This window comes from Bipolaris victoriae (assembly GCF_000527765.1).
Source record: "Bipolaris victoriae FI3 unplaced genomic scaffold scaffold_56, whole genome shotgun sequence".
Lineage (NCBI taxonomy): Eukaryota > Fungi > Ascomycota > Dothideomycetes > Pleosporales > Pleosporaceae > Bipolaris > Bipolaris victoriae.
The window spans coordinates 18,911-46,176 of record NW_014575336.1 but is presented as its reverse complement, the minus strand read 5'-3'; the positions used below and the strand labels follow the sequence as shown (position 1 = coordinate 46,176).

Here is a 27,266-nt window from a genome sequence, read left to right as displayed (position 1 = left end):
TCGTTCACACACTCCCCACACTAATCCTGCTTCTCCATCCACGGCTGGCATGCCTCAAAAACCTTGGGAAACGTCTCGTCAAGTGCCATATACCTCTCAAACACACTCTGATCAATCCGCTTGAACATCTGCAGCAAAGTCACAAAAATAAAATCCGCATACGACACTACACCACCGCTTTAGCCTTCCGCAAATGTCTCCGACACAAAATTGCATGTAACTCACCCGTCTCCCCCAAGAAAAACGGTCCCTCCTTCTCCCTCAGCAAATCCCCCACCTCCTTCGCCGGTCCAGCTGCTGCTGCCCAGCACGTCTCTACATCAGCCTCCGCCCGCACCTGACCCAACGGCTTCCCAAAGGTCTTCTTTCTCGTCTCCAAGAAGTACTTTGCACTGGGTTCATTCAGCAACACATCAGGCACCTGCGTTAGCACCAAGGGAACCAGCGGTATTATCAAGTCCTTGATGAAATCTCGGATTTTGACTACAATGGGTTCCTCGAGGTGAAGGGGTGGGTTCGGATACTGCTTCTCGAGGGAATGCGCAATGGGCCACGAGTCCATTTGGTATGTGCCGTCTTCATACTGGATTGCCGGGCTGCTGTAGTCGGTGAAGTAGCCTGGGGAGTCCTCAGGGTTGGGAGGGATGCCTAGGGCTTTGAATTTGGGGGCAAGGTCGGGATATTCAACCCATTCAGTTTTATAGGGGATGGATTTGTAGTTGAGGACTATGCGGGCTGTGGAGGCGATTGTTTAACATTTTGGGACATTGCTTCTATGTTGGGGGAGGTAAAGTCACGTACTTTTCCAGGGGTTCAGAGACCATGTTGTGCCTTGTCTGCTGGGGAGGTCGAAGAGGGTGACTTTTGGTGAGGACATGGTTGCTGGTGGTCGATGGTGAAGGATGGTGTATGGTGGAATTGGAAGAGGAGTTGAAATATCAACTAGCTATACTTTTCATCCTTATCAGTCAATAGACTGCACGCCTGGTTTCAGTATTACATTTGTCATCTTGTGGTACATATGTGGGGAAGTGACGATCTATCCGGCCACGAAGGATGGCATGGCTTTGTTTTTTCGCTGACATACACCTACGGAATATTTCCGGTCAAGCACTGTGTATTGATACGGGATAGTGCCAGAGAATTTAGTTAATGCTTAATAGTCTGGAGTTATGTTGCAAGATTTTCGGACGCCTGAAAACGTGCGGTTCGCCTTGGAGTTGCGGACCCACTTGAGTAACATCGTCTACACATGCCAGCCTATCCTTCACGTTTCCTGCATAACCAACTACGTCCATCATTTCAAAACTACGTTGAAACAGATACAATGCACCACATTCAACATGTCTATGCCTTTATACCACACCTGAGTGATGCATACACGCACACAAATGCCCAATTCATGATTCCCGCCTCCCACATCTGGCAACGCCGTTGATACTCTTTCCTCCCACCGCGACTCGCATTGATTATGCAGACCCCAGTGTGTTCCTGAAACAGCTCTATATGTTCCCAGCTATACTGGACTCAAGCTTCCGAGGACCCTCTTCGCAATCGTGCGATTTCCTTGTTGTCGCGTCAAGCGTGTACTGTAGTGGTTGTTTCAGCCCCCACACGATTCCTCAACGTGGCTGCGCCAGTACAAATGCACGACGGCAAGATCAACCTTGTCGAATTGTCTCGCGGCCACCAAATTGCATGATCTAACAATAACATCCCTAGTTGGGCGGCCTTCTACTTGTGGTATATGCTTCACAGCATTTGAGGTTGTGATATGAGTGCAACTCTGTGGTACATAGAGGCGGGGTACGGGGGCTGTGTCGATGTGCTACTAATCGTGTAGTTCTGCAAAGACAAGAGCTGTAAAGATAAAAATATCCATCTATCCATTGTGTGCTTGCGCGTACCATGGTAACTTTACGCTTGCTCTCCAGTCACAGTCTACGCACTTTTCAGCTTGTTTAGGTCGGACGCGAGAGAGCCTTGTGGGTGCGCCTCCGCAGGCCACCCACCCCCATCTTTCAGCCCCCAATTTAGACCCAGCACCCAAACGCGATAGCCAGTGGGACAGGACGAAGTGTCGATAAGGACGGCGTATTTTGTTTAAGAACTATCTTCATCGCAATCGCTGCTCTGCTCCTCAATCAGACCCTCTATGATAATTCGGGGCAACTCTCTTCAACTACACTGCATTTTGTATTTCTGAGCTCGATTCGCGCATATACGGGCCTCATGCATACAACTTAATTTGGTTGACCATTGATATCAGACCTGTATGCAGCCTTCCGTCAGCCCTATACGCTGAGATCCTGGTCCTTTGTGCTTCTTCTAACATATGCTAGGAGTACAACTCTACACAGATTTTAGTATCGACTGTCAGACTCGAAACTCGAAATCCCCAACCAATCGGTCCCTTGAAGGACAAAGATGGAGCGCAGTCGCGCAACCAGCAATGCACACGACGACGATGAGCCGTTGATAGCACCCCTCGACACAACAAGCTACGACAGTGGAAATGTTGCCATGCAACAGATCGATAGCTCACTCTACTCACCACCCACAGTCACTTCTCCAGAGATAATAGAGACTAAAAACGGCGCATATGCCAAGATAAGCACTTCAGCCTTGGACCTGGAGGGCGGACTACAGCCCAAGAAACAGCGGCATAACCACCACCACCATGCGAAGCGCTTTGACCACAACGAAGCACGAAGAAACCTTTTGAGGAACGGCGCGGAGCGGCTCTTGATAACCTTCTTCTTCAGCGCCGCAATGTGTCTGACCCTCCGAGGCTGGGAGGGCTTTATCAACCCCGTTGTGCTGTCCAAGAACGACGTTCGAATCTTCAACTCGCTCACCATTGGCCTTTCTCTCTGCTTAGGTCTCAACCTACTGGCTTCGCTCAAGCACTACGCCTCTTTCTTCCGATGGTCATTCCTCGCTCGGCGGTACGTCAGCCTCGAGGTATTCGACCTCATCCTCCACTTTGGCTCGCTCGCCAGAGTCGCCAAACTCATGGTCATCTCGATGCCTGGGCTCCGCGGCAAGAAGTGGCTACGCCGATTCCGATGGTTCAAGGACGTACGTGACGACGATACAAAGTGGATGTGGCTCGCATGTTTCGTCTGGCTCTCCATCAACATCGGCTCGCAGATCCTCGTCGCGCTGCTTAGTCTCTTCTGGCCCATGGACAACTCCGCCATCCCCCTCTTCGTCCCCGGCAACGTCAGCGTCGCCAACCTAAACGTCTGGCATGTCGACGAGAGCTCCCGCGAAGACGGCATCAGCAGCCTCGCCAACGAGACGTCGCTCGAAGCCGCATGGACATTTGGCACAGAAGCCACAGCCTACCCCGTCTTCAACCTCAGCGACATCCAATACGATCTCTCCGGCCTCTCCGGCACCCCCATCTACAAAGCAGACGGCATGTACCACTACCGCTTCTTCAACCGCGACCCCGCGCACCCCTACACCAACTACCTCAGCTCCTCGCGCAGCGTCTCCGCCCACGCCACCTGCGAGCAACTCGAAGTCGGCAACGGCACCGTCGTCAAAGGCACGTACGTCAACGCGCGCCGCCCCGGCGAAGACGCCTACTCGCAATACTACCTCACCGAAACCGCCAGGGGCTCCATCACCTGGACCGCCTCGGTCCCCGCCTCCTGCGGGCCCCGCTGCACAAACTTCACCGTCCTCCAAGACGCAGGCAACAAAGTAAACAAAACCTCCTTCTTCCTCTGCAACAGTACTTTACTGGACATCTACCATGCACACGCCGAAAAAAACATTACTACGTACTCGGCTGAAGACCGCGCTGCCGTGTACGGCAACGACGCTTTCGCGCGTATCGCGGCCGGCGCAATAGGCTGGACGGGGATACCCTGGAATCAGTGGACGGATCGCCAATCGCGGTCGTACAGCCAGGGCTCCAAGTGGTCGCCTGCGCGCAATGTCGAGGCCAAAGACGTCGAGGATATGCTCATGCGGTTTACCATTGGCGCCATCGCTGCGTTTGACGATCACGGCGTCAAGTATAACCTTACGAACCAGACGGCGGTGCCGTCGCAGGGCCAGCAGTTGGATGTCGATTGGCCGTATGTCCTCGGTATCCTGGGCGGCATCTGTTTCATTCAGTTGCTGGCGCTGTGTTTGCTGGTGCTGTTTGCGAATCGCACGATTGTGAGGGATGATAGTTATTTTAGTATGGCGATGTTGTTGAGGCCGGTGGTGATGAAGATTGGGGAGAGTGGGTTGAATATGAGTGGCGAGGAGATTAAGGAGCATCGCGCGTTGAGGTGGAGGCGGATCAAGTATGATTATATTGAGGGGAAGGATGGGAGTCCGAATGAGGTTACGATTTCGTGGGAGGGACGGGATTCAAGGGAGAGCCGGGGGAGTTGGGCTGCGGGAAGTTATAGTTGATCAGTCGTTTATGTCAGTTTTCCCTTTTGCTCTACTGTTGAGAATATATCAAAGTTCAGTCTATCTTCACTTCGCATCCATCCTCAAATCAAGTCGACAAACATTATAAATTAGTCTCCGTCACGGGAATTACTCACAAGTATATACGCCCTTCCCCACCTACATTACCGTAGATTCAGAGAAACACAAAGCCGGAAATAACAAATTGATTATCAAAGTTCCAATGGGGATGGGCCTCCAGGCTCTCATGCTCGTGATACACGCGCCCGCCATATGCGAGCCGGATTCTGGCAAAAGGGTCGAGCTATGGATTTGGTTAGTTTGATCGAAAGACGGAAAGTCTTGTGTAAAGCCGAGAGAGAAACGAAACGATATGCAAATGTAAATGTAAAGAAGACATACCTTGGCCTCATCCTTGATCTTCTCTATAATCTTCGCAACACTCTCCTTCCTATGCACCCGAACCGTCACATCCTTGGAATCATGGCTCATCCTTACTCTCACATTCACTTCCTCGTCGCCCCCCTCCTCTTCCTCAACCTCAGCACCCACCCCCTCCTCCTCATCGTCATCCTCTTCAACCACTCCCTCAGGCTCGACAACCACCCACTCGGGAACCTTGTACTGCACGCCGGTGGCATCAAAAACCCCGCGCCATACTAATCCCGACGGACACGTGCACCCCGTCACATCCAGCATCGTTTGCGCCTCTTGTAGCTCACCAGCCTGCAGGTGCTGCGCCGCCAGACGAATAGCGCCCCATATCTCAGGCGACCCCGTGACCTGCGTATCCCACCAGTCCTGACGCTCTTTCTCCAGGCGCGCGCGCGTCCACTTGAGCGCCGTGGGATCTGTCAGCGGCTTGACGCGGGAGCTGGGCTTCGTGGTTGCGGCAGCGGCAGCGAGGGTGTTGGGAAGACGAGAGCGTTGGAAGGGCTGAATGGGTTTCAGCGGGATGTTTGGGCGCTCGATGGCCTGCACTGGAGGCGGAGAGGAAGAAGAGGAAGGAAGCGCATGGTTGCCGTGTGAGATATGCGATGCGCGCGGCGAAGTGGACGGACTGCGTTGTGTCGAGGGTGCAGTAATGTTGTGGCGTGACGACGACGAATGCGCTCGCGCGGCACCTGGTGCTTCGTCGGTCTGACGAGATGCGCAACAACCCTAGATGCAAGGAAAAAACACTCTCGTCTTAGACTTGATATTCATGGTAATGTTTGCGTGACTCGCTAGGCGACTAAGGAAGGTTTTCGTACCATGTTGGAATTAGGTGCCCGTTGCTACCCCTCAATCTTTGCCTGAACAGGCAGTCATTCGGGTCATCTAGCAGAAAGTTTGGAGATATCGTTCTAGCGATATGATTGGCGTGTATAGATGTGCTTGCAACAATTGCATGCGCATATTGGCTCTCGGATGGAGAGGGTAAGAAAGTTGGAAGGGCCGGGGCTGTGGCGAGGCTACTCCTGTATCGGGGGCGGCATGGAGATATCGATCGATGGACGCAATCCTTTGGACCAAGGCTGGACGATGTCACGGTCCTTGTACCCTTTGCCCCGTGACTCCAACCTTGAACCGGCTATCCCAGGCTTGCTGTGTGTGCATGCCTAAGGGACGGCCCAGGCCGGTCAAATTGGTCTCGTGTACACGGACTGTCTGCATTCAGACTCTTGATGCATTGTCGATCGACGTACGCAGTCATCCGTCGCTGCACAGCCTGCCGGCATGTACCGCGCCATCACCACCAATTCGTCACTAGGCCAAGCATCACGACATAAAAAAAAATCAAGGATTTCAGAGCAAACGACAGTGTATTAGAGATTATTACGTCGATGTGTGCCCTAGTGGCCGCTTGTGTACACCTAACAAGGCTGTACGCAGAGGGTATCCGGGGTATTGCGCGATAAAACAAGTTGCGACCAAAACAGCCAATGGTATCAAAAAGGAGAGAAACAGGTGCAGTGGTATCAGTCTAAACAAGCAGTGGGCATGAAGCAAAGAACAGCCAAAAATGGACGCCTCCTACATGTCAATGCCACACAGATGGTGATCCACGCGGAAAGAGTGACGAGGAGTTGGTCCAGATGCAAGGAAACGTCGAACAGAGTCAAGGAAAGTTTGGTCCAAAATGCTACGCCTCGAATCTAGTAAAAGACACAAGGCACATTTGGATGGGTATCGGGTTGGCCGTACGGTCAAACAAGGGATTTACGGTGTCTTTGCTTTTCCGTCATTCCGTCGTGGCTGTCGTTGCAGAGGCTGACATCTTCCCACCAGACCTTACGCAGTTGTAGCGACAGTCGGGTTGGCGCTTTTCGAAGCATCGCCCACACTGTTCTCAGCGGGGACTTCAGCGACGGGGGCAACGGGAGCGGCAGCCTCCTCCTCCTTCTTCTCCTCAGCGACGGGAACGGCAGCGGGAGCGGTCTCCTCCTCGACAACCGGGGCGGGGGCGGCAGCGGCCTCTTTCTTCTCCTTGTTGGCCTGGCTCTTGTTGCCAGTGGCCTTGCTCAGCGAACGACCAAGGTTGCCGAAGAAGGACTTCCTCTTGTCCTGCTTGGGCTCCTCAGTGGTCTCTGGCTTAGCCTCAGTGGTGGCTGGGGTGGCCTCAACAGCCTCGGTAGCGGCGGGGGCTGAAGCATCCTCGATTTGAGGAGCGGCATCGGCCTTGGGCTCAGGAAGCTTCTCCTGGGCGGCGGGCGACTTGGCGCGGTCCTTGTTGCCAAAGAGCTTGCCGAAGCTGAAGTGCTCCTTCTCCTTGGATGGGGTGCTGGTTGCAACGACGGGCTTGGTCTCGTCCTTGTTCAGCTCAGCAGCGGCAGCCTCGTTGGCAGAGGGAGCAGCAACGGGAGCAGTCTCCTCGACGGGCTTGACGGGCTCAGCGACGGTCTCGTTCTCCTTGACAGGAGTGGCAGCAAGACCAGCCTCGGCCTCCCTCTTCTCAGTGGTGGGCGACTTGAGCTTCTCGACAAAGGTGCCGAAGATGGAAGCACGCTTGGTGGGCTTGGGCTTCTCGGGGGCAGCAGCGGCGGCAACAGCGGGCTCCTCAGCTTTGGGAGCCTCCTCGATGGGAACAGCCGCCACGGGGGCAGCGGGCTCAGCAGTGGTCTCGGCGGGCTTGACAACATCGTTGGCGTCGACGGGAGCAGTGGTGGGGACTAGACATTGTTAGTCAAAAATCACATGCAGTGGTGTTCAATTCAACTCACTCTCATCGAGGTGAGGAGCAGTGGCAGCGGGCTCCTCAGCCTTGGTCTCTGGCTCCTCCTTGACGGCCTCGCTCTCAGTCTTGGGCTCCTTGTCCTTCTTTCCGAGGAGTCCGCCGAGGAGGCTGGCGCGCTTGCCACGAGAAACAGAGCGAGACTTGCTCTTGGCCTTCTTTGCCTTGGCATCATCAGAAGATGAGCTGGAGGAAGATCCAGTGCGAGCTGGGGCAGCGGCGGGCTCAGAAGCCTCGCCCTCAGCGAGCTTGGGAGCAACGTCCATGCTCTTCTTGGGAGCGGCGGTAGCGCCCGCTAGCGCGGTGGGCTTGCCTGCGCGTTGTTAGTGTTCTGCAGGTCGAACGGCAAGATCGCCCACTAGCGGCCTCACATCACGAAGGATGCGAGGCACGACTCATTTACGTACCAATCTTCTCCTTTGCCTCCTTGTAGCCCTCGCTGGACTCGATGGTGTCCTTGGAGGCCTTGGCCTCGGTGATGGCCTTCTCAACGGCGACAAACCATCCGTCGCGCTCGGCAGTGGTCGAAGCCTCAAAGGCGTGCTTGTGGCCAGAGAGCTTGAATGCGAAAGCAAGAGCACCGTCCTTGGCGAGATCAGTGGCGTAGGCCTGTCCACGTGTTAGTGGGGAGTGCATCGGCGAATTTGTTCAGGGCGGGAGCGTACCAAGTTCAGGACACCAGCGGGCTGGTCCTTCTTGTCGGCGTGCTTGACGAAGAAAAGGAGACCCTTTCCAGTCTGGCTGGACCAAGCAACGGTGGGGTGAGCAACCTCGGGCTTCTCACCACGGAGGTACTCGCCCAGGCTCTCAGCGGCGACGGGCTCCTCGCCGAACCAGAAGAACTTCTTAGCAAAGCGGAAGGCGCTGTTGGTGGTGGTCAGTACAATGTTTGTCAACAGAAGATGCACACGAGCACACTCACTTCTTCAGGCCAGGGGCCTTGTAGCCGAGAGCACCGCTGTAGATGGGCTCGACAACCTTCTCCTCCTTTGGCTCCTCCTTGATAGCCTCGTCGGCCTTGGTCTCCTCAGCGGCGGCAACAGGCTCCTCCTTGGGTGCCTCCTCAGTCTTGGGCTCTGCGACGGGGGCGACAGTGTTGTCGGCGGCCAGGACTGGGGCGGGGGCAGCCTCAGTGGTACCGACAACCTCTGTCTGGTCGACGGTCTTTGGTGCTTCGACTGGGGCAGACATGGTTGCGTGGGGGAGGGGGTTTGCGTGGGCGAAGAAAAAAAGTGTGGGTGAAGGGGTATCTGGGCGAAGAAGAGGGGCTTTGGGGGTTTGTGTATTACAAAGGGAGTACAGAAAGGGAAAGTTCCAGGCTCGCAAGGTGCAGCGGCAAACAAGCAAGTTGGAACCTCGTGAGGCAAGGGAGCGAACAGCGGTGTAGGGAGGGAAGAAGGATAGGAAAAACGTCGAGCAGTGATGGGGTGGGAGAACTTTAATGTGAAGGGCGGTGTTGCTAGGTAGGGGTCATGGTGCAGGGGGGCAAGCAACGAAATTGGTCTTCGCGGCAGCACGTCCACTAGGCGGACCCGCCTGCAACTAGCCTGTCCGAATAGCACCCTTTGCCATGTTATGCAATGCTCACGCCCTGAAACACTATACTGTGCACGCCGACATTGTCTTTTTTGGCGCCGATGGGCGGGCGAGGCAGATGTCTAGCGACTACTTTAGCTGGAGGCAGCAGTGGCAGTTGGCGGCGGGCGGGCAGGGCAGACACGGGGCGGCAGGTTGCGCGATGGTGATGGCGAGGGGCATGGCAAGTGTTGGGCAAAGGGTGGGAGGGTGGTCACGTATCGGATAAGGTTGGGTAGCCGGGTAGCCAAACAACATGGGCGTAGCCAGGTCGCATGATCGCGCTGCCCCTCTTCCACCAGCTTGTTTGAAGCCATGAGCCAACCGCCGTTGATCCAGACGCCTTTTTTGCATGGCTCACGAGACATGCGTTAGCCTGCAGACGTGATATCATGGCATCGCCTCAGAGTGGCCGCCCACCCAAGGCCCGGCACCTCCGCGTATATGCTATGTGTGTGTGTGTGTGGATGGATGGATGGATGATGGATGATGGATGTACATGGATACATACATGTGAATGTATCGAGATACATACATATTGCATGTATTGTATGTGTTGTGTGTACAGAGTACTATGTAGACACACACATGTACTATGACCATGTCAAGGTGCGTACATGCTTACATACTACTACACAGTACGTGAGTAGTATGTACATGCAGTACTCACATGGCACCACGTGCAACACCATCATCATCATCATCATCATCATCATCATCACCACCACCACCTCCGCCATGGCCAGGCAGGTCTGCACAACTCGAGTCGAACCTTGACGCGCCATTGCCAAGGCCCGTCTTACATGTGTACACAGCACATCCACGGCGAGGCACTTCTAGCGGCCCTGCATGCACAACGAATCGCCAGTCTGCCGCTCTCGCTCTCGGCCCAAGCGCTGATCCCCGTTTACAAAAAGCCCATCAACCAACCCTGGCCATCAAATTGGCTGCTCTCGACACCTGGCAAATGCAGCCAATGCAGCCGAACAGCACGACGAGGCTACTTGGTGCCGCCGCGAACTCATCTTCACTTCTGCCTCCCACTCCAGCCCCTCTGACACTGACATGCACGTGGACCCCCGCCCTGCCTGCCCGCCTGTCGTCAAGTCACGTCAACCCACGCACCGGCAAACGGCACGCCACCATTGGCCCTCCAACGCCCAAAAGCCGCCAAATTTGCCCATCGTACTTGAGATTTGCCCTGATTCAGGTCCCCGCACAGGAGCGGGTGGAGTGGGAAAATTGCTGCAAAAATCTCGTCTGACTCTTACCCACAAAACACAGGTCCCCCCTCCCTCTGATCAGCCCAAAACACCTGGCCCATGTGAACTAGGGCCACTGTCCGGCTTATTGCGACCCATCCTCCCCCCTCACGTCAAAGGGGGGGAGGGCAAAGGGAAACTCCTACCGTGCAAAAACCATCTTCCAGCCTGAGCATCCCCAATCGGACATTTGCCTGACATGTGCCAAAACCATATCCCATCTATCACTCCAATCAAATGCCCACCCTACATGAGACACCGCTGCAGAAGCCGTCCATTGTGCATATCAGCCCGCCCGTTTAGGTTGATCTGCACGTAGCCTCCTTTCATCTGGCGGCTGATTTTTCACTCCCAACCTCTCTCTGGGTGTGTGTGCCTCTCTGTTGTGTGCTCCGCTGCCGCTTGCTACATACTCATCCCGTATCCGCGGCACGCACGCACAGAGCCAGCCACTCCCACTCCACAATGGCAGATCTTCCAGAAGCCAATAATCTCTCTATAGTGCCGCGACGTCGTCGACATGGACCGACGCACCCACCCACCCTGTTATTTCCCGCCTATGTGACTGGCTCCCTCCCCTAACCCTCATTACCCCCCTCCCCTCACCGCCACAGCTAGGAAAAATGGGCAATCAATGTCGGACGCGCAAGAAAACTTTGGCGACAAGATGCCACGGGTGTATCCTGAGGGCCTGTGCATCCAGAGCGGCTCTGTGTTCAATCCCCACCCTCTTTTGGCTCAAAGGCTAATACTTGACTATGACTGATGCCGCCGCCCGCCCCTGTACATGAAAATGCATGGACATCTCATCTCCTGGCTACGAGCTGCGAACCACGTATATAGCCCATGGCAACGACATGCCTCTTGTCTCTTTCGTAACGGGCGCTCCTCTCCTTTTGCTTTTTTTTGACTGCACACCACGTATTACCGCGCAAGCTAGACGTTGACGTTTCAGCATTCCCCACACCCTGCAATCCCTCTTTCCTTCCTTTTGGCGCTCCTCTCCCCACACATAATCACCACCATCACACCAGCCTCGCATCACGTCTCTAGCACCGCTACACCAACGCGCGCCGTCCCAACGATTTGGAAACCGACAATAACGCCACAGTAGCCTCTCTTGCTTAGGCCGGCGTACGTGCGCCCCGTCGCAATGGTGCCGCAGGGCGAACAAAAGAGCCGCATGCCAAAATGTTGACTTGCACGATGGTGGAGCCGGTGCGTCCCTGACTAACAAACGCTACTTACCTACTCTGGCCTTTTTGGCTGCTAATACGCACGTGCGCGCCCTGCACCAGCACTCGATTCGACCAGACTCGCTACAATGCCAATAGTGAACTATGGCGTAGCGCTGTGCTTGTACCCCTTTCTTTCAACGGAGAAGGGCCACCTGCCACATGTGATTGTACGTACATATGTGTGCCCATTTCCCAGCCTCCCAAATCCAGCAACAACATGTGATGACGCCCAGTGAACACTGGGGTTTTTCTTTGCTTTTTCTGCAGTAGACGTGCGAAATAAACGTTATAGGATGTAGCGTGAAACGTCCACACTACCTAAACGGGTTTGTACATACCCTTGCTTTTTAGGTCATGTTGCTTGTTGGCTCCTTCCCCTACTGACACGCCATGACATCAACCCCAGTCATTCGTGGATACAACGTCTTGGGTAGACGCTCGCTCTACTACATTTACTCTACTGCATGCGAACCACCAAAAGTAAGAGGAGAAATATAGAGCAAAATGATGGGAAAAGAAGAGCCCGACATATTATCGCTACATAATACAAAGAGGAAAGCAGCATTAGTCGTCCATCTTCAATTCCCATGCCTCAATGGCTCCTTCCCAACTCACTCCTTCCTATCGTCATCTCTCCCCTCAACCTGCACTGCATCCTTCTTTTCAGCAGCTCTCTCTTCCATCCCGTTACTCCGTCTGCGTCGTCCATCAACATGTCCCACCATACGCTTCTCACCCGTCAAAGCATCATCACCACGACCCGCTTCCCGAGCACGTTGTAGCTGACCCTCTTCACGCTGCTTCTGTTTGCGCAACCGTGCCTTCTCCGCACCTTGTTGAACAACCACCTGTTTCTTATCCTCGATAACGATGTCTTTTCTCGTGCTGCCAGGCACCACAATCTGCCCTGCTGTTCTAGAGCCAAGCTCAATTTTCTTATATCTCACACTCCACTCACACACGCCTTCAGGCGCTCCAAACCCATCTATCCGTACATCTAGCGTCGGGAACCCCACCAGCGTCTCCAACCCAGTCTCGTGGTCCTTTCGGAACACAGCCGGCAGGGTATAGCGCACGTCAGATGGCCGGAGCAAGTCCAAGGCTGCCAAGATGAAGCGGTACGGGCGCGCACGGGTTACATCCAGCATGTCGGCTCTATTCTGCTGGTATGTGGGTAAGAGGTGAGCATCGGCCTTGTTAAAAATCCGAATAATAAGCTTGTCCCTGGGAAGAAGGTTGTGGAACCGGATCCAATAACGGCCGTCAAAGAGGCGGAATGGCTCGCTCCGAGAGGGGCGGGAGTTTGAAGACGGGAGATAAACGAGATAATTTGCAGCATCTTTCCTCTCGTTCGTGTCAAGAGGCTGCCGCGTGAGGAGCCATTCTCGCGGATGCGGCAACGATAGATCAATACCGTGTTCGTCATGCTCAGGAAAGGGAGTCCGCTGATCCCAGAACCGCCACCATACACTAAAGACACAGTAGTTCTTCTTACGAACTCCATCCCAGTGACCCACATCGTCATCCTCCAACTCCTCAAGCTCTGGGTAGATGCGATGTATAGTCGCCGCAAGCTGGCCGAGAGGCGCCTTGGCTCGTGGCGTAACCAATTCGGCGACCCGTTCCAAGAGGCCGTAGGCCGTATTCTTTGCCTCTATTTTGTCGGCAATCGTCTCAATTGGGCGCGGAAGGAGATCTGAGAAGGGTGGAAATCGGACAACCAAACAGCCTGTTTGAATGTCGAGTTTTATTAGGCATTTCTCAAAGAGCTCCTTTGCAAAATCCTTGTGTTTCTTGACACGCTCTTGCATATGCAACGACACGTCAACCAACGATCTGACGCTTAGTGCCTCTGGAAGTTTGTGGTTCTTGTAGATATGACGTATAGCGTTGCGAGACGTCAACGTCTGTATCTGGTTCGTCTTGTCTTCTGCCCAAGCAACGCCCTTCTCTTCGCATGTCGCAATAAGTCGTGCCTTTTCAAAATCAAGGAGTGGCCGCAAAATCTTTATGCCTCCCTGCTCAATGGGGAACGGGATGTTCAGACTGGGACGGGGCTTCAGTGGATTGCCGCTATGGTACACCCCGTAAATGCCCTCGCACTCGGGTATCCATTCTTCGCGCTGCATAGCCTGGAGTCCCGATCGGAGCCTATGATTTGCCATTCTCATCATGACTGTCTCGGCTTGGTCGTCAGCATGATGCGCCACCATCAGGCGGTTAATTTTCATGTCCCTGCATGCTCGACCGAGCGCCTGGTAACGTAGTATGCGTGCTTCCGTCTCAAACCGCTTGCCATCATGGGGATCAAAGTCTATGGGCCATGTGAGGGGAATTACAGTGGATTCGATACCAACTTGGTCAAGTCAGTACTTGCAGAATAGAGGAATGATGTGTGCCTACGCTTGGAGCGCAATTGCTCTGCCACCCAGCTGGCTTCTTCCGTGCTCTCCGGGCGCACTTTGTGATCTACGATGAAACCATGGGCTTTGGGCAATTCTGAGTCTTCTTCTTGGAAGTCTTTGTACAGAGCAGCTAATGCCATTGAATCCACCCCACCGCTTATGGCAATGCCTGTATCAGATGGTCAGCCAGACATATTGTGAACTACTTCCCACCATACCCACCCAAAGCCTGCCTGCTTGACCAAACATCCTGCGCACTATGCAAAGAATTCCAGTCTAGAGCCCGCCTGAACTCATCTTTTGTAACTGGCAAACTCTTTACAGAGCTGTACCGTCGCAACGTCCTCACCCCATAATTGACTGACGCAATAGAGGAACAATTCCTCAATCCGAGGACATTGTTTCTCCACATAAAGGCACCAAGTACCCACGTTCGTCGCGACAGCCGGCAGACAAGCAAAATAATGTAGCGCGCGTAAAGGCACAAGAAATAATTACTAATTCTGGTAATGCGCGAGATGGATGTGTTTCCGCAGGTGATTCCGAGGTACTACGGTGCACGGACATGGAATTTTCTGGAAAGGCAAAAGCACAACATCCTCCAGTCTCTCTCTCTACAAACATCCCCCCAAACGGACCTCAATCTCTCCTTCTCCCCCCCGCTACAAAACCCGCCGTTTCAAGCTTCCCATAATACCCAATTCCCACCTACCTTTCTTCCAACCCGCCAAAATGGTAAGTCCCGGACGCCTATACCACCTGCCCGCACCACCCACCTCCACCTCAAGAATCTTTTTTTTTGCTAACAATGTCTTGCTATAACAGTCCACCATCAAGTCTATCCGCAGCATTGCACCCCTCCTCGACCGCATCCTTGTGCAGCGCATCAAGCCCGAAGCCAAGACTGCAACTGGCATCTTCCTCCCCGAGACGGCCGTCAAGGACCTCAACGAAGCAAAAGTCATTGCCGTCGGCCCCGGCGCCTTCGACAAGGACGGAAAGCGCGTCACACCCAGCGTGCAGCCCGGCGACAAGGTTTTGATCCCGCAATTCGGCGGTAGCCCAATCAAGGTTGGCGAGGAGGAATTGAGCTTGTTCAGGGACCATGAGTAAGTTTTTCTTTGCGCCCTTGTTGGATGTGGTTGGGGGAGCATATTCCAAGGGAATATGAGGAAAATACAGAGCTAACGTGTGACTTTTTTTTGCAGGCTGCTGGCTAAGATCAACGAGTAAATGGAAAGAGACTCTTGTGTAGCCTAGCGAGTGGCTTCGCATGAATTCCACTTGTACAGCTTTTTTTTTGTATCAATACCCCCTCTTCCCCTTCCCAGGCCAAATTATACGCCTTCTCCGCCGCCCGCTTTCCAGTTTGGATCCCACAAAAAGTAAAAATCCATACGATGCGACTAGTATGATTGCCCGGGGGACCCCGTCGTAGTCACATATATATATAATTCTGGCTTGGGCAAGAAAAAAAAACATACATACTTTTGGTGTCTGGAAAGCGATTCCTTCAATGCATGTATTTAACAAAGATGAACGGGTTCGGAATGGGTGGAATGGGAGACACGAAAACGAACGAACGAACGAAATGAAATAAAGGAAATCTCTGCTCTAATTGCCAAACATGTATATTCATCATTACTCGTGATATATATATGGGTGAGGTGAGTAAAACTCGACTTCTACCCAAATGAAAGTTTATCTCAGGGTATCGATACAAAGACGTCTACCTACCAAGCCGAATTGCCGCCACCACCACCACCACCCCACTGCCTGCCACTACCCCCAGGCTGACCCTGATCATACGAATTATACACCCCGCCCTGGCCATACCCACCATAGTTACCCTGCTGTGGCGGCGGCTGACCCTGATATCCACCCGGTGCAGCCCCATAGTTCTCATAGCCCTGCTGATAACTTGTCGGTACCGCATAACTCGGTTCCTGGCCCTGACCGCCTGAGTACTGGCCGTGGGACCATCCGTAGCCGCCTGCTGGGGCCGCGTTGCTGTATTCCGCGGGAGGCTGGTATGCTTCACCTGCGTAGGAAGACTGGTAAGGGTGGAAGTTGGCCCATTGGGTAGAAGGTTGAGGCGAGGGAGGGGGACGGTATGCGAATCCGGTGGGAGAGGCAGGGCCTTCGTCGCCGAATTCGCGGGACTGGCCAGTACTGCTGCCACCTAGGCTGCTGAGCATGCCACCAAGGGGACCGGGGACCATGCCGCCTAGAGAGCCGAAGAGGTTGTTGGAGTTGCCAGAGGGTTTACTCGAGTGACCGCCGCTGCTGTGGCCTTGGAAGCTGGCTACACCGGCTGCGCCGTGGGAGTGGCCGTGGGAGTGGTCGTGACTACCACTATGGTTGTGACCTGCTTTTACCGACTCCGAAGAGAGAACGTCGTTGAGATCCTTTCCGTGGTAGTTGTGCGCCCAGTTTTTGACTACCTCGAACATATTGTTGTGGACTTCACAGTAGGGATCCCGGAGAGCAGGGTGGTGGAACACGCGGACGACGTCGTCCAACACTTGGTCGACGGGAACGTCTGGGTGGTCCCATGCATAGATGACGCGGGGCGCGACGTATTGCAGGATTGCTACGGCTACCTGACCGGCAGGTGGGTTGAGAATGTTGGAGAAATGGTCCTTGGATAGCATGCTGTGCGTGGGGTTAGTCGAGGTAGGATCCGTCCAGACTTCAAACTGGTGCTTGGCTGCCGAGTCAATGACAGCTGAGGAGCCGCTCTTCAGCTGGCCCGATGCCGTCTTGATGATCGGGAGGATAAAAGGTGCAAGCAGCGACAGCACGAAGATAGTGACGCGCTCGGTGATGGTCTCGATCAATTTCTCGAGTCCAGGGATCTTGGAGATGATGTTCGAGATGCTACGAACAACGTTATCCCTAAAGACCAGGATAGGGTAGATCTTGGGAATGATAGTCGCAGGATCCGTGTTCGTTCCTGGAATATCTGGTCCTGGCGGTCCACCAATAGAGCCGGGCGGGGCATCAAACTGATCGGGTCCGGCTCTGGAGGAGCTGTAGTCGCCAAACCCGGAGCGGGAATTCTCTGCAGCTTGTGCATCTGATGAGGCCTGAAGACTCCGTGCCTGGTTGACAAGGTCGCCAGTACCTGGGACCATGTTCAGAGCATCAATCAAGCCACCACATGGGTCAGATCCTCCAGGTCCACCGGATCTCTTGCCATTGGACGCAACTGCATCCACAAGGGCAGTGTTGACCTCATCGATCTCGGTCTGGGTGATATGATCGTTTGCTTCTCCTAGAACAGAGTGGAAGAAATCAACACCGCCAAAAGTGCCTGTGACAAGCGGGTAGGTGTGCTTTCCGTTGAGATTGATGGCAGTCTGTACGCCAGTATGAGGGAATACGTTGGTGTATCCAAGTTCCCGCAATACCAGCTCCGTGTAGTTTGTGTGAGCGCCGTAATCTTCGAGGCAGTGTAGTCCTTGGCCAAGACAACGAAGCGCTTCTGCTAGGTCCTCGTCTCGTCCTCTCTGGCCTTCAGGACCGTGGGTGTATAAACGACCAAAGTGGATGGCCCGCGCAAATGAATATTTTACATATCCCGAAGATGTCGCCCAGTTACCCCGCTCATTAGCAATGTAATTTTTCATTCCCGTCTCAGGATCAACGGCAAGCTCAATTTCTGATACCGGGCCACGAAGACGTGGATCATATTTGCGAGCATCCTCATTATCAGCATAGTCTTTCTGTGACAATGTTAGAATCAGTAAGAACTTGTTTGTGTCTTGTATAGGCTTACGGGATTGTCTGTCTCGTTGTTAGCATGTATACTTGTGACTGGGCTGGCTTCGCTTACCGATGTGTTCTTCGGGTCTGTAGACGCCTAATCTCTCGGCTGTGACCTCAAATTCTCCAGTCGCATAGCCGAATGACATGAAAGACAGAACCCAAACCAGAACACGGATAGTTTCTCCCTAATTATCGTCAACATGCTGTCATGTATTACGATTATACTTTTCCGGCGCACCTGGACTTTGGCCAATGTACCAACATCAACAGCCTGAAGGAGTTAGCACATCCGTTTTATTTTCGTGACCTTGCCAACTTACCTGTGAGTAATCGCGTAACCAGTTACCAAAGTACACACGCTGCGCCTAATGTCAGTATTTGCAGTGGGTGTGACATGCGGGCTTGCTCCGACCTTGATCATTTGACTCTTCCACTTGTGTCCCTTCAAGCAAGCGACGGTCGCAAGCATATCCTCAATATCTCCATGGCGCCAGTTTTTCCCCTCAATTTTGGAAATGGAAGCGATATTGCCGGCGCCAAAGGCATCGACGCTGGATGGCAGCAGGACCAGGATCGCAAGGGCGACGAGCAGCAAGTATTTGGATGAGACACCCATTTTTGCTAGAATGACAAAGGGAAAAGGTAGGTGTAGGAGGAAGAAGAACTTGTAGATAAGTCGAGTGACAGTTGGAAAGTGCTGACCACTTATGCGCCACGCCGTCACACGGATAAGGCGGTGCTTGTATGACGCCACAAGTCACGACGACCCACCTTGTGATTCCAAAAAGAACAAAAAACTGGCGCGCAGGTTGCTAAACACGGTGTGAATGGATTTCACACAAGTAATGCTAGTTTCATAATACCCACATCTGGTGAGGCTTTGCTGCCCAACGCACCGTTAGGTTGATTGCGCCACAACTGCCCCACTTGCTGTGCAGATGATGCAGTGAAGGAGGGGCCGCGAGCATGAGGGGCAGCTTTTCAGCTGAAGTGAGCAGCGCTTACGCCCAGCAATAGTGACCAACTAATAACATCCAGCTGAGTGCATCTCGCTGGTACTCTAATGCTGCCTGTCGTTGGCGACGTTGCTGCCTAGCGAATATGTCGGCGGTAATAACTTCCTTTCGATGCGACGCCAACGCGTTACATCCTGACTTTCTCTCGTACAGCCAGTATGGAGCATGACCAACACGAAATTGAATTGCCTCAATTAGAACATCAATCTTCAGCACCGCCTAATATGGATGCGGAAGCTGAATCAGAAGGACGTTCCTCCACGCCTGAATCGTTGCGCCAATTATTCCTCGACTACGACAGATTCTACTCTGCTATTGCACACGGGGATATCGAGACAGTGAAGGCTATGCTAGACGCTGGTGTGGACATTGAACGCCAAACAGACGATGCAATCACACCACTAGTTATTGCCATTCAAAGACGCCACGCTGACATTGTACAGCTCCTGCTGGAAAGGGGTAGCGATGTGGACAGCCCAGTCCGTAACATACTTCCAATATTCCACGCAGTTCAGGCATCAGAACTTGCGCCTCGCCTCATTCAGCTGCTCATTGACTATGGCGCTGATGTACAGGTTATTACAGGGCCTGCAAACATGACCGCCTTACATTGGGCGGCTGTTGAGGGCATGGTTCATGCTGTTGATTTCCTTATCGACAAGGGACTAGATGTTGACCAGAGATGCAAAAGGGGAAAAACTGCTCTTGTTCTTGCCGCAGAGAACGGACACACGACGGTTGTCAAACTACTCCTTGCAAAGGGTGCAGATCTCCATGCACGCAGTGGGAACGACGGCACTGCGTTGATGTGGGCTGCGAGCTGTGGGCATGTAGAGACTGCGAGATACTTGATAGAAGAGGGCAGCAGACTTGAAGATCGAGATGAAGAGGACTTGAGTAGGTCTAGAAACTGTTCTGAACTACTGCTGGACCTGTCTAACACCACTAGCCGCTCTATCAATTGCCAGCAACTCGAATCATTTGGAGATGGTAGAGTTGTTGATTGAAAAGGGTGCAGACGTCAACGCGTTGAGCACCGAACCGAGAAAGTCCACCCCGGCCGTATGGGCAGCAGTCTTAGGATATGACAAAGTACTCAAGACACTGATAAAACACGGAGCGGATCTTTCAGTTACCTCGAATGATGGGGTGACTCTAATCGATGCCACTCTGAAGAAAGGCCGTCTCAACACTGCAAAGACATTGCTCGAGGCGATCGGTGGGCCAGACTACCCAAAGGACAGTGTAGCACTCCAAATCGCTGTTGTAAACTGCGCTGCTGGAATGAAACCTCTGATAGCAACTGTCTCACTAATGTTCCCGCATATCAACACCCATGATACCCCGGCGGGGAAATGGGACTGGATAGAATGGGTGCTCGACCAAGGCGGAGAGCTCGTTAAACCAATGGCAATATTCAAACTGTTGCAGTTTGCACTATATAATGGAGAACTCGGTATAGTAGCTGAGCTGCTCAGACTGGGTGTTGATCCAAATACGACTGTCTTCAACGGGGATACGCCACTCCACGTCGCAGTAGGCTGTAACAACAAAGACCTTTTGCGTATCCTTCTTGATTCCGGTGCTGATCCGGCTTTGCCCTCAAAGGACGCTGAGAACGAAATGATCACGCCGCTACATCAGGCTGTACTTCAGCTGTCTGGTGATCCGAAAAAGGACACTTCGATCGTTGATATGTTACTTGCGACAGGAAAGTGTAGGCTCATGGAAGGCGAAGATATAAGCTCTACTATTTTCGTCAACGTACTGCGTAGATTTGAACGTTGGGAAAATGGATTGGCCAAGGAACTAGCATTCCGAATGCTAGACTCAATATCGGACGTCAACGAGGACCGCTCCGAAGACGGTTGTACGCTCATGCATGCTGCATACAATGAGCCTGAGCTGATAGACAAGCTCCTGCAGAAAGGTGCTGATATCAACGCCAAGAACAAACACGGCGTGACACCTTTTCTCATGGCTTGTAGATCGGAGCCAGGGGTACTTGAATTTCTGGTCTCGCGAGGTGCTGATGCATTTGCTATCACCATCAATGGCCGTTCAGCACTGCATTTCGCCGTTGATGGCCGTTCAGCACCGCATTTCGCTGCTGCCAAAAGTCGTACAGCAGTACTCGAGTACCTCCTCAATCTGGACGTTGCGGGAAAAGGCAAATTGGATATCGAAGCCAAAGACAACGAGGGACATACGCCTCTGATGATAGCAACGGGAAGATTCCACGAAGAAGCAGCACTGTGCCTGCTCGACCACGGCGCAGCACCCACCGGCCACTGTTCACACAATGGAAAGGACACAACACTGCATGATGCAGCCTACTACAGCATGCACCGCGTCACAGACCGAATCCTTGCAGACCCAGACTCAATCAACGAAATCAACACCCTCAATATCGAAGGCCAGAGTCCCCTAGCAGTCGCATGCAATGCACCCTCCCCTACCATCGTCCCCACCCTCCTCTCCCACGGCGCCCACATCAACGACGCCAACCCCCTAGCCGGCGCGACCCCCCTCCACATTGCCCTCCAACGCCCACACAACATGGGCCGCCGCGACTCCCACTATGGCGACCCAGCCTTAATCCTGCTCAACCACCCCTCCATCGACATCACCCCCCGCGACTCCCACCTCCGCACCCCACTCCACCTCGCCTCCCTCCACCACAACCTCCCCGCCACCTCCCTCCTCCTCTCCAAATCCGCCTCCCCAAACTGCACCGACAAATACGGCAAAACACCCTTATCCTACGCCTCAAACCCCCACATCGCTCTCTTACTCCTCGACCACGGCGCCAACGTAAATCACGCGGAACCAAACGGCTGGACGCCTGTGCACAGGGCGATTGAGAGGTGCTGGGTCAATGCGTTTGAGGTACTCGTACGGCATGGCGCGGATTTGGAGGCCAAGACTAACGATGATGGGTTGAGTGCGAGGGAGAGGATGAGGAGTATGGGCGGGTTTGAGAGGTGGGTTAGGAAGGAGGGCGAGTTTTTGTTTGAGGATGTGGAGATGGAGAAGAGAAGGGTTAGGGAGTTGAATGGGTTGAGGGAGGAGGGGGAATAAACGTTTGTTCCATGTATATATGTGGTTCTTTTTTTTCTTTTTCGTTTTGTGTTTAGATACGCAATGGTTGTTTGGTAGAATATATATATGTGGAAATTGAAATTCTTAGCGATTCTTTGGTAAAGTATGTGAGTTGCTGTTGGAACGTAGAGCCATGTCACATGTCATCGTCTGACATCAGGTACTGGTGGACTTGGGAAAAGGTAGCTAGCTTCAGCAACATGTGACAATGGCATACAGAGAGAAAGGTAAATGCAAATCATGTCATTGAAACATTACAAGATATCCCATTATTTTGTGTCGCTGTTTTTCCACCCAGAGCTCACATCTCAGGCTGTGCTACTGGGTCCTATTTGGCCTCTGCCCAAGGCCTCCACGTAGGCGTCATATCCTCAATATTCTCAATGGCTCATACTCTATTCAATTCTTCCACTAGTGGCCGGGCTTGACCTTCTTAGCCTCTTCTTGGAGCTCCTTGATCTGTTGTTGGGTGTCCTTGCCCGTCTCAGATCGGTCTGCTTTGATCTGTGTATTTTGTCAGCCAGTGCTCTGATATCACCACATCGTTGTCTTCCAACGTATGACTTAATGTCCGGGTAAACATACGGCGCTCTCGCTGTCACTAGCAAGTTGCTCCTCCCAGTTTGCCTTGCCCTCCTTTTGGTTCTTCAGTTGCTCCTGCTTCTTCTTCTCAATCTCTTCAGCACGGTTTTCGCTGTCTATCGGAAGGTCGTTAGCTATGTCTCGCTATTCTAATTGCCATTGGACGGCAGGTGCTCTGCTTTGTTGACAACGGACTGACGAAGATGGTGTGGACGTACGGAGGGCAGACTCCTTGCCCGCGGAGCGGACTGTTGACTGCGAGAAAGCTGCGCGCTGGACAAAGACAAATGGAGTGCGACGGGTCGCAAAGGCACGGATAGCAGACATGGCTAGTTTGGTTGTTGAGAGCGGAGACGGAGGAGTAATGGTCGTTTGTTGAGGGATTTTGATGATCTAGCTTGACGCGTCAAGATTCAATTCCTTGAGTTTAATGGAGGGCTTGAATGGAAAGAAGAATGGATGAGTTTTATATCAAAAAGAAAAGAGTACAGATGAGGGCTGCAAACTTGGAAACTGGTATGCTCAAGAAAAAAGGATGGTTGCTCGAGGAAACATAGGTTCCTCGGTTAGTGGAAAGCTAGCATTCGAGAAGACGTCATAACATCATAGCTGCACGGCCGGCAATCACCATTACGACGATTCGCCCGGCGGACAGTAACCCCAACAGCAGGACGCTTATTAGTCAGAATGTTGTTTTGCTTTTGTGCTTGTGAGAGCACGAACGGAGGCATGGATGTGAAGCCTCCGTTGGTGCTTCTGTAGCTGCAGATGCTGCACAGGTGATCCCTCACCCCGCTCGTGAATGTGGCAGAAGAACCACGGTCGGCTGAGCTTCCCCCCTTGTGCCTGGATGCGTTGAACGTGGCGCATGCGGTCCATCTCCACGGGGTAGCCGCAGCATGGATGAGCTTCTGGTGATGGTGGGGGGCGCCAATGTGCATGGCTGAGTTGAATGAGGGGCGCAGCAGTCGCTCTATCCATAGTAGTAGGCGGGTCTGAGCTACGTCGTTGTCCGCCCACCTCAGTGAGCCACGTAGTAGCCATTCAATCGCTCGACTTCATCACGATGCAGCACGAATTGAGACTTTTTTGTTTTTGATGTGTTAACAAAGTTGCGTTTCCATTCCTAGGATTCACTGCCCTCGAAAACGAGGCGTGTAATGTATGAGGAGAATCGAGCTCCCAAGGAAGAAATGATACTAGAAAGATCGAAGAAGAGATCGAAACCGCCCAGTCGAGGGCGTCGTATAAATCCTCATACAATGGAAATAAAAGAAAAAAGAGGAGAAGAGACCAACGAAAACGACCCTGCGCCAATGACTGCGTAGAATCATCCCAGCGTCGTACAGATGTTAATGCACCCAAGAAACCGATGACCCACAACACGCTTTGACACCGCCGCTTCGCAAGATCGCGCCAACAATGGTATATACCGACACCGCTTGAAAACCCCAGAGACCAACCGTACATAGGAAATCTACCCCTTTGTAGGGCGCCATGATAATGGCAGCCGGGCGACAACAGTGTCCGACAGCAACGCTATAGAACACCTACGCCTGTAACCAAAGGTTTTCAAAGTTTTTGAAAGGTATAAGAATAACCGAGAAATGCGACCCAGAAATAGAAAAACACCAAAGATGTGCAGACCGCCGTGAATGCGTTAGCGCTTGAAAGCAAGAGACCAATACTCTCTATCCGGAAATCATGTGTGTACTATAATTGCAACGCCGTGGCCGGTTCAGTGGTTAAGCCCAAGATGTCGAAGAAGATATCGTTGTTTATACAGGGAGAATCGATCGTGTAAAGTGGATGAGGCTCCGGGGATATCGAGAAGAGAGCGAGATGTTAAGGATCCAGGTAGCCACTAGCCCGGCAACAAAGGAGGAGTTGCAATGCTGACCGAACAGATGAATTGGTCTCGTGCCAGCAAGACTCTACTCTACCAGCGTCGCGACATGAACTGTTGCTGCATCTGTCGGTTGGGAGAGACGCTTGGTGGGGGGCTGGCAACAGTGCGTGTGGACGGGTCGACAATGGGGATGGCATTGCGGGTGCGCTGGGCTAGTGGCTGGTGTAGCTTGGTTTGCGAGTTGTTTTGCTGGAAGCCGACGGGAGTGTAGGGATTCGGGGCCGAGGACAGGACAAACGAAGGGGTGGGCTGCAGCTGGTGCTGCAGAGGAGACTGCTCAGGCGATCCGCTGGAAAGCGAAGAGCGATCTGAGCCCGACGAGTGGATGGACTGCAGCTGTTCATCGAGTGTCAGCGCCTTGTTGGGGCGGATTCGACGACAGGGGATGGGTGGCAAATGTCGTGAGGTAAGCGACTTACATCATCCTCGGTAAGCAGGTGGAAGGGGCAGAACATCTCGTCGTCCTCGATGTCAAACGACCTTGCGGCCTCGAAGTCGCGCTTGTATGCGATGAGCGTGGGCGGCTCGACGTTGAACTCCTTGGGGGTGCGGACTTGGCGGAACTGCTTGTTGTGCTGCTGGGCCGAGATGCGGGGGGCCCTTCGTGAGCGGCCGCTGTGGTGGTTGTGCGAGTGGGCGTTGAGGTGCTGGGGGTGGTGCTGCTGCGCACCGTAGTTGAAGAACTGCGACATGGTGATGACAGAGGGGGGGATGGGCGATGGATGGGTCGGTCTGTTGTTGGGTGAGGGGCTGTAATGTGCGGTCCAGGGAGCTCGACCACAACAAAGTGAGACAAAGGAGGCTTGGCTCGGGTAATGGGGGTGGGTTGGAGTAGGCAGGTGAGAAAGTCGGTCGAGGTGGGAGTGAGCAGGTATTAACTATGGGGGAGCTGCGATGCGAGGCTGAGAAGATGTATGTATGTATGTGTGTGTGAGAGAGAAGCGGAGGTGCGAGAGTGCGAGGAGGCAAGAAGAGCGAAAGGGCTGGAGAAGAACGGGCTGGGTCAGACGAGATGGGCGGGGGGCCGTGCGGCGAGCTTTTATGGGCCCACGCCGTTGATTGGGCGCGACATTTGCCACCACGCACCCCCTGTGCCTGAAGCGGCCTAGCCCGACATGGCCAACGAGCGCTATGGGCCGGGCGACCGCTCTGGGGCTGCAAAGGCGAGGTCATGGCAGCGTGGTGAAGTGGAAGCGCCGCCGCCCGGGGCCCAGGACACGGCGCTGGCTGGGTCGAGGGCGGCGGGCAACGAGTGGACAGCGAGCAGCCAGCAGGCCAGCATCCTCCACCGTTGCAGCATCGCCCATCTGCCATGATCCCAGCAGGCCCAGTATCGCGATCGCCTCGAGAGCCGCCGGCTCCAGGTTGCACCATCAGCACAGCAGCGCAGCGCAGCGCAGCGCCGCGCCGTGCACAGGTTCCCCCCGGTGGCCGCGCCCACCGACTGCGCAGGAGAACAAGCCCCAAGCGGCGCATTATCAAACAAGACTTATGCGACACACTGCGCTAGGACGCCAACGAGGCTGAGCAAGTGACCAACGCTGCCCGCGCCCTGACCGCTATTTTCCTCTTCGAGAGGGTCGACTTGCACATCGTCGCCAGGGGAATGCATGTCGCCAGCAGCTAGCAGCCTAGCACGCTGCCAGCCCGACGATGCGTTGGTCGGCAAAAGCATCCCGCAGCCCTTCTCCGTCGTCGACTTCAGGGCGCGTGCAACGCTAACGCACTGGCATGGCGGTTGAGGGGGGCGCTCCAGGGATCCGTGGCCAAGGCACAGTCCCTGCGGGCGCACATCGCTTCTGCTTTGCACACAGCTGGCTGGCCGTACTATGGGAGTCGAGAATGCCCGCGCTCACCTCACGCTGTTTGGTTATGGGCACGCGAACACTGGTGCTGCTGCTGCCACTACCCCCAGCCGCTCACAGCCATCAAACCCACGCCGTTGCACCCTCGCCCGCCCGCCCGCTCGCTCGAGATTCGAGACACTTACATACTCGGGACGGGGGGCCCGGGCTTGTTCGGAACACTGGCAGGACGAGAGTGACGTTGGACTCGTAGCCTGTCTGCCCCCCTCGCCCAATCACAGCGCGCAAAAAGCGAGACCAAAATAGCGCTCACTGGTTCTGTCCGGCCCGAGCGCGCAGCCTATGCCTACCTGCCTGCACAGCGATCGGCGCTCCTCGCCCGCACTCACCATACTCGTCCTTTTCGCGCATTCCGTCACTCACTCCATCTTCGCATGAGCAGTCTCGCCACAACCCTCCCACCACTGCGCCCGCTGCAACATGATCATCACAGCGGAGCCTGGTCTGGCGTCCCCTCTGCGCAAAACATGCCTGTGACAGGCCAAGCCACACGCATGAACGCTGCCCTACACTCTCGAAACACGCTCATTTGCTGACCTGCCCGCCCTGCTCGACAAGTGCAACTCGACCCGGCCTGGATCAATATACCTGCAAACGCCGCCAGCAGCCTGAACCCTGTTGCTGTACTTACATGCGCCTGCTTAGCTAATGCTCCATCGCTAGTTAGTTACTTTAGGTGCTGACCACCTCGTTGAATCAAAGTATCACAGGGCCTGCTCCTGGCCGTCGCACGGGGCAGTAGTTGTGCGAAAGGGCCCCCTTTTTGCTGCCCGCTGGTGGCGCATGCACACGCTTTGCTCATGGAGAGATGAATCAGCAAAGCCGGCCGTTGACGCCATGCTGTATACACAAAGCCACCACAAACTATCCCATCTATCAATGTTCCATGTTGCGTGTCGCGCGAT

General features: G+C 53.9%; 12 protein-coding genes across 12 annotated transcripts; 5 read left to right on the top strand and 7 right to left on the bottom strand.

Moving 5' to 3' along the window:
• Window positions 1-20: 20 nt before the first annotated feature.
• Window positions 21-877, bottom strand: COCVIDRAFT_102613 (hypothetical protein; the record flags this gene model as incomplete). The annotated part of the gene is made up of 3 exons (XM_014699875.1): window positions 21-166; window positions 226-735; window positions 802-877. The coding sequence occupies 3 exons, from the start codon at window positions 875-877 to the stop codon at window positions 21-23; spliced, it is 732 nt and encodes a 243-aa protein (XP_014555361.1).
• A 1,550-nt stretch (window positions 878-2,427) lies between these two features.
• Window positions 2,428-4,422, top strand: COCVIDRAFT_38858 (hypothetical protein; the record flags this gene model as incomplete). Its single annotated transcript, XM_014699874.1, has 1 exon — window positions 2,428-4,422. The coding sequence occupies one exon, from the start codon at window positions 2,428-2,430 to the stop codon at window positions 4,420-4,422; it is 1,995 nt and encodes a 664-aa protein (XP_014555360.1).
• Window positions 4,423-4,597: 175 nt separating this feature from the next.
• COCVIDRAFT_27697 (hypothetical protein) lies at window positions 4,598-8,827 on the bottom strand (the record flags this gene model as incomplete). The annotated part of the gene is made up of 7 exons (XM_014699873.1): window positions 4,598-4,726; window positions 4,825-5,482; window positions 6,701-7,574; window positions 7,626-7,949; window positions 8,044-8,245; window positions 8,302-8,500; window positions 8,559-8,827. The coding sequence occupies 7 exons, from the start codon at window positions 8,825-8,827 to the stop codon at window positions 4,598-4,600; spliced, it is 2,655 nt and encodes an 884-aa protein (XP_014555359.1).
• Window positions 8,828-9,806: 979 nt separating this feature from the next.
• On the top strand, window positions 9,807-10,475 carry COCVIDRAFT_17057 (hypothetical protein; the record flags this gene model as incomplete). Its single annotated transcript, XM_014699844.1, has 2 exons — window positions 9,807-9,820; window positions 9,875-10,475. 2 exons carry the CDS (start codon window positions 9,807-9,809, stop codon window positions 10,473-10,475), a joined length of 615 nt encoding a protein of 204 aa, XP_014555330.1.
• Window positions 10,476-12,322: 1,847 nt separating this feature from the next.
• COCVIDRAFT_38855 (hypothetical protein) lies at window positions 12,323-14,365 on the bottom strand (the record flags this gene model as incomplete). The annotated part of the gene is made up of 3 exons (XM_014699872.1): window positions 12,323-14,067; window positions 14,115-14,285; window positions 14,335-14,365. The coding sequence occupies 3 exons, from the start codon at window positions 14,363-14,365 to the stop codon at window positions 12,323-12,325; spliced, it is 1,947 nt and encodes a 648-aa protein (XP_014555358.1).
• Window positions 14,366-14,848: 483 nt separating this feature from the next.
• Window positions 14,849-15,349, top strand: COCVIDRAFT_17055 (hypothetical protein; the record flags this gene model as incomplete). The annotated part of the gene is made up of 3 exons (XM_014699843.1): window positions 14,849-14,851; window positions 14,942-15,225; window positions 15,325-15,349. 3 exons carry the CDS (start codon window positions 14,849-14,851, stop codon window positions 15,347-15,349), a joined length of 312 nt encoding a protein of 103 aa, XP_014555329.1.
• Window positions 15,350-15,849: 500 nt separating this feature from the next.
• Window positions 15,850-18,503, bottom strand: COCVIDRAFT_102493 (hypothetical protein; the record flags this gene model as incomplete). The annotated part of the gene is made up of 6 exons (XM_014699871.1): window positions 15,850-17,844; window positions 17,898-17,905; window positions 17,955-18,072; window positions 18,126-18,158; window positions 18,208-18,246; window positions 18,300-18,503. 6 exons carry the CDS (start codon window positions 18,501-18,503, stop codon window positions 15,850-15,852), a joined length of 2,397 nt encoding a protein of 798 aa, XP_014555357.1.
• A 996-nt stretch (window positions 18,504-19,499) lies between these two features.
• On the top strand, window positions 19,500-20,218 carry COCVIDRAFT_38853 (hypothetical protein; the record flags this gene model as incomplete). Its single annotated transcript, XM_014699870.1, has 3 exons — window positions 19,500-19,640; window positions 19,891-20,052; window positions 20,204-20,218. 3 exons carry the CDS (start codon window positions 19,500-19,502, stop codon window positions 20,216-20,218), a joined length of 318 nt encoding a protein of 105 aa, XP_014555356.1.
• A 308-nt stretch (window positions 20,219-20,526) lies between these two features.
• Window positions 20,527-21,984, top strand: COCVIDRAFT_38852 (hypothetical protein; the record flags this gene model as incomplete). The annotated part of the gene is made up of 1 exon (XM_014699869.1): window positions 20,527-21,984. The coding sequence occupies one exon, from the start codon at window positions 20,527-20,529 to the stop codon at window positions 21,982-21,984; it is 1,458 nt and encodes a 485-aa protein (XP_014555355.1).
• A 432-nt stretch (window positions 21,985-22,416) lies between these two features.
• Window positions 22,417-22,914, bottom strand: COCVIDRAFT_38851 (hypothetical protein; the record flags this gene model as incomplete). Its single annotated transcript, XM_014699868.1, has 3 exons — window positions 22,417-22,509; window positions 22,591-22,703; window positions 22,806-22,914. The coding sequence occupies 3 exons, from the start codon at window positions 22,912-22,914 to the stop codon at window positions 22,417-22,419; spliced, it is 315 nt and encodes a 104-aa protein (XP_014555354.1).
• Window positions 22,915-23,713: 799 nt separating this feature from the next.
• Window positions 23,714-24,057, bottom strand: COCVIDRAFT_102544 (hypothetical protein; the record flags this gene model as incomplete). The annotated part of the gene is made up of 2 exons (XM_014699867.1): window positions 23,714-23,786; window positions 23,849-24,057. 2 exons carry the CDS (start codon window positions 24,055-24,057, stop codon window positions 23,714-23,716), a joined length of 282 nt encoding a protein of 93 aa, XP_014555353.1.
• Window positions 24,058-24,526: 469 nt separating this feature from the next.
• COCVIDRAFT_27691 (hypothetical protein) lies at window positions 24,527-25,188 on the bottom strand (the record flags this gene model as incomplete). Its single annotated transcript, XM_014699866.1, has 2 exons — window positions 24,527-24,832; window positions 24,916-25,188. 2 exons carry the CDS (start codon window positions 25,186-25,188, stop codon window positions 24,527-24,529), a joined length of 579 nt encoding a protein of 192 aa, XP_014555352.1.
• Window positions 25,189-27,266: the final 2,078 nt, after the last annotated feature.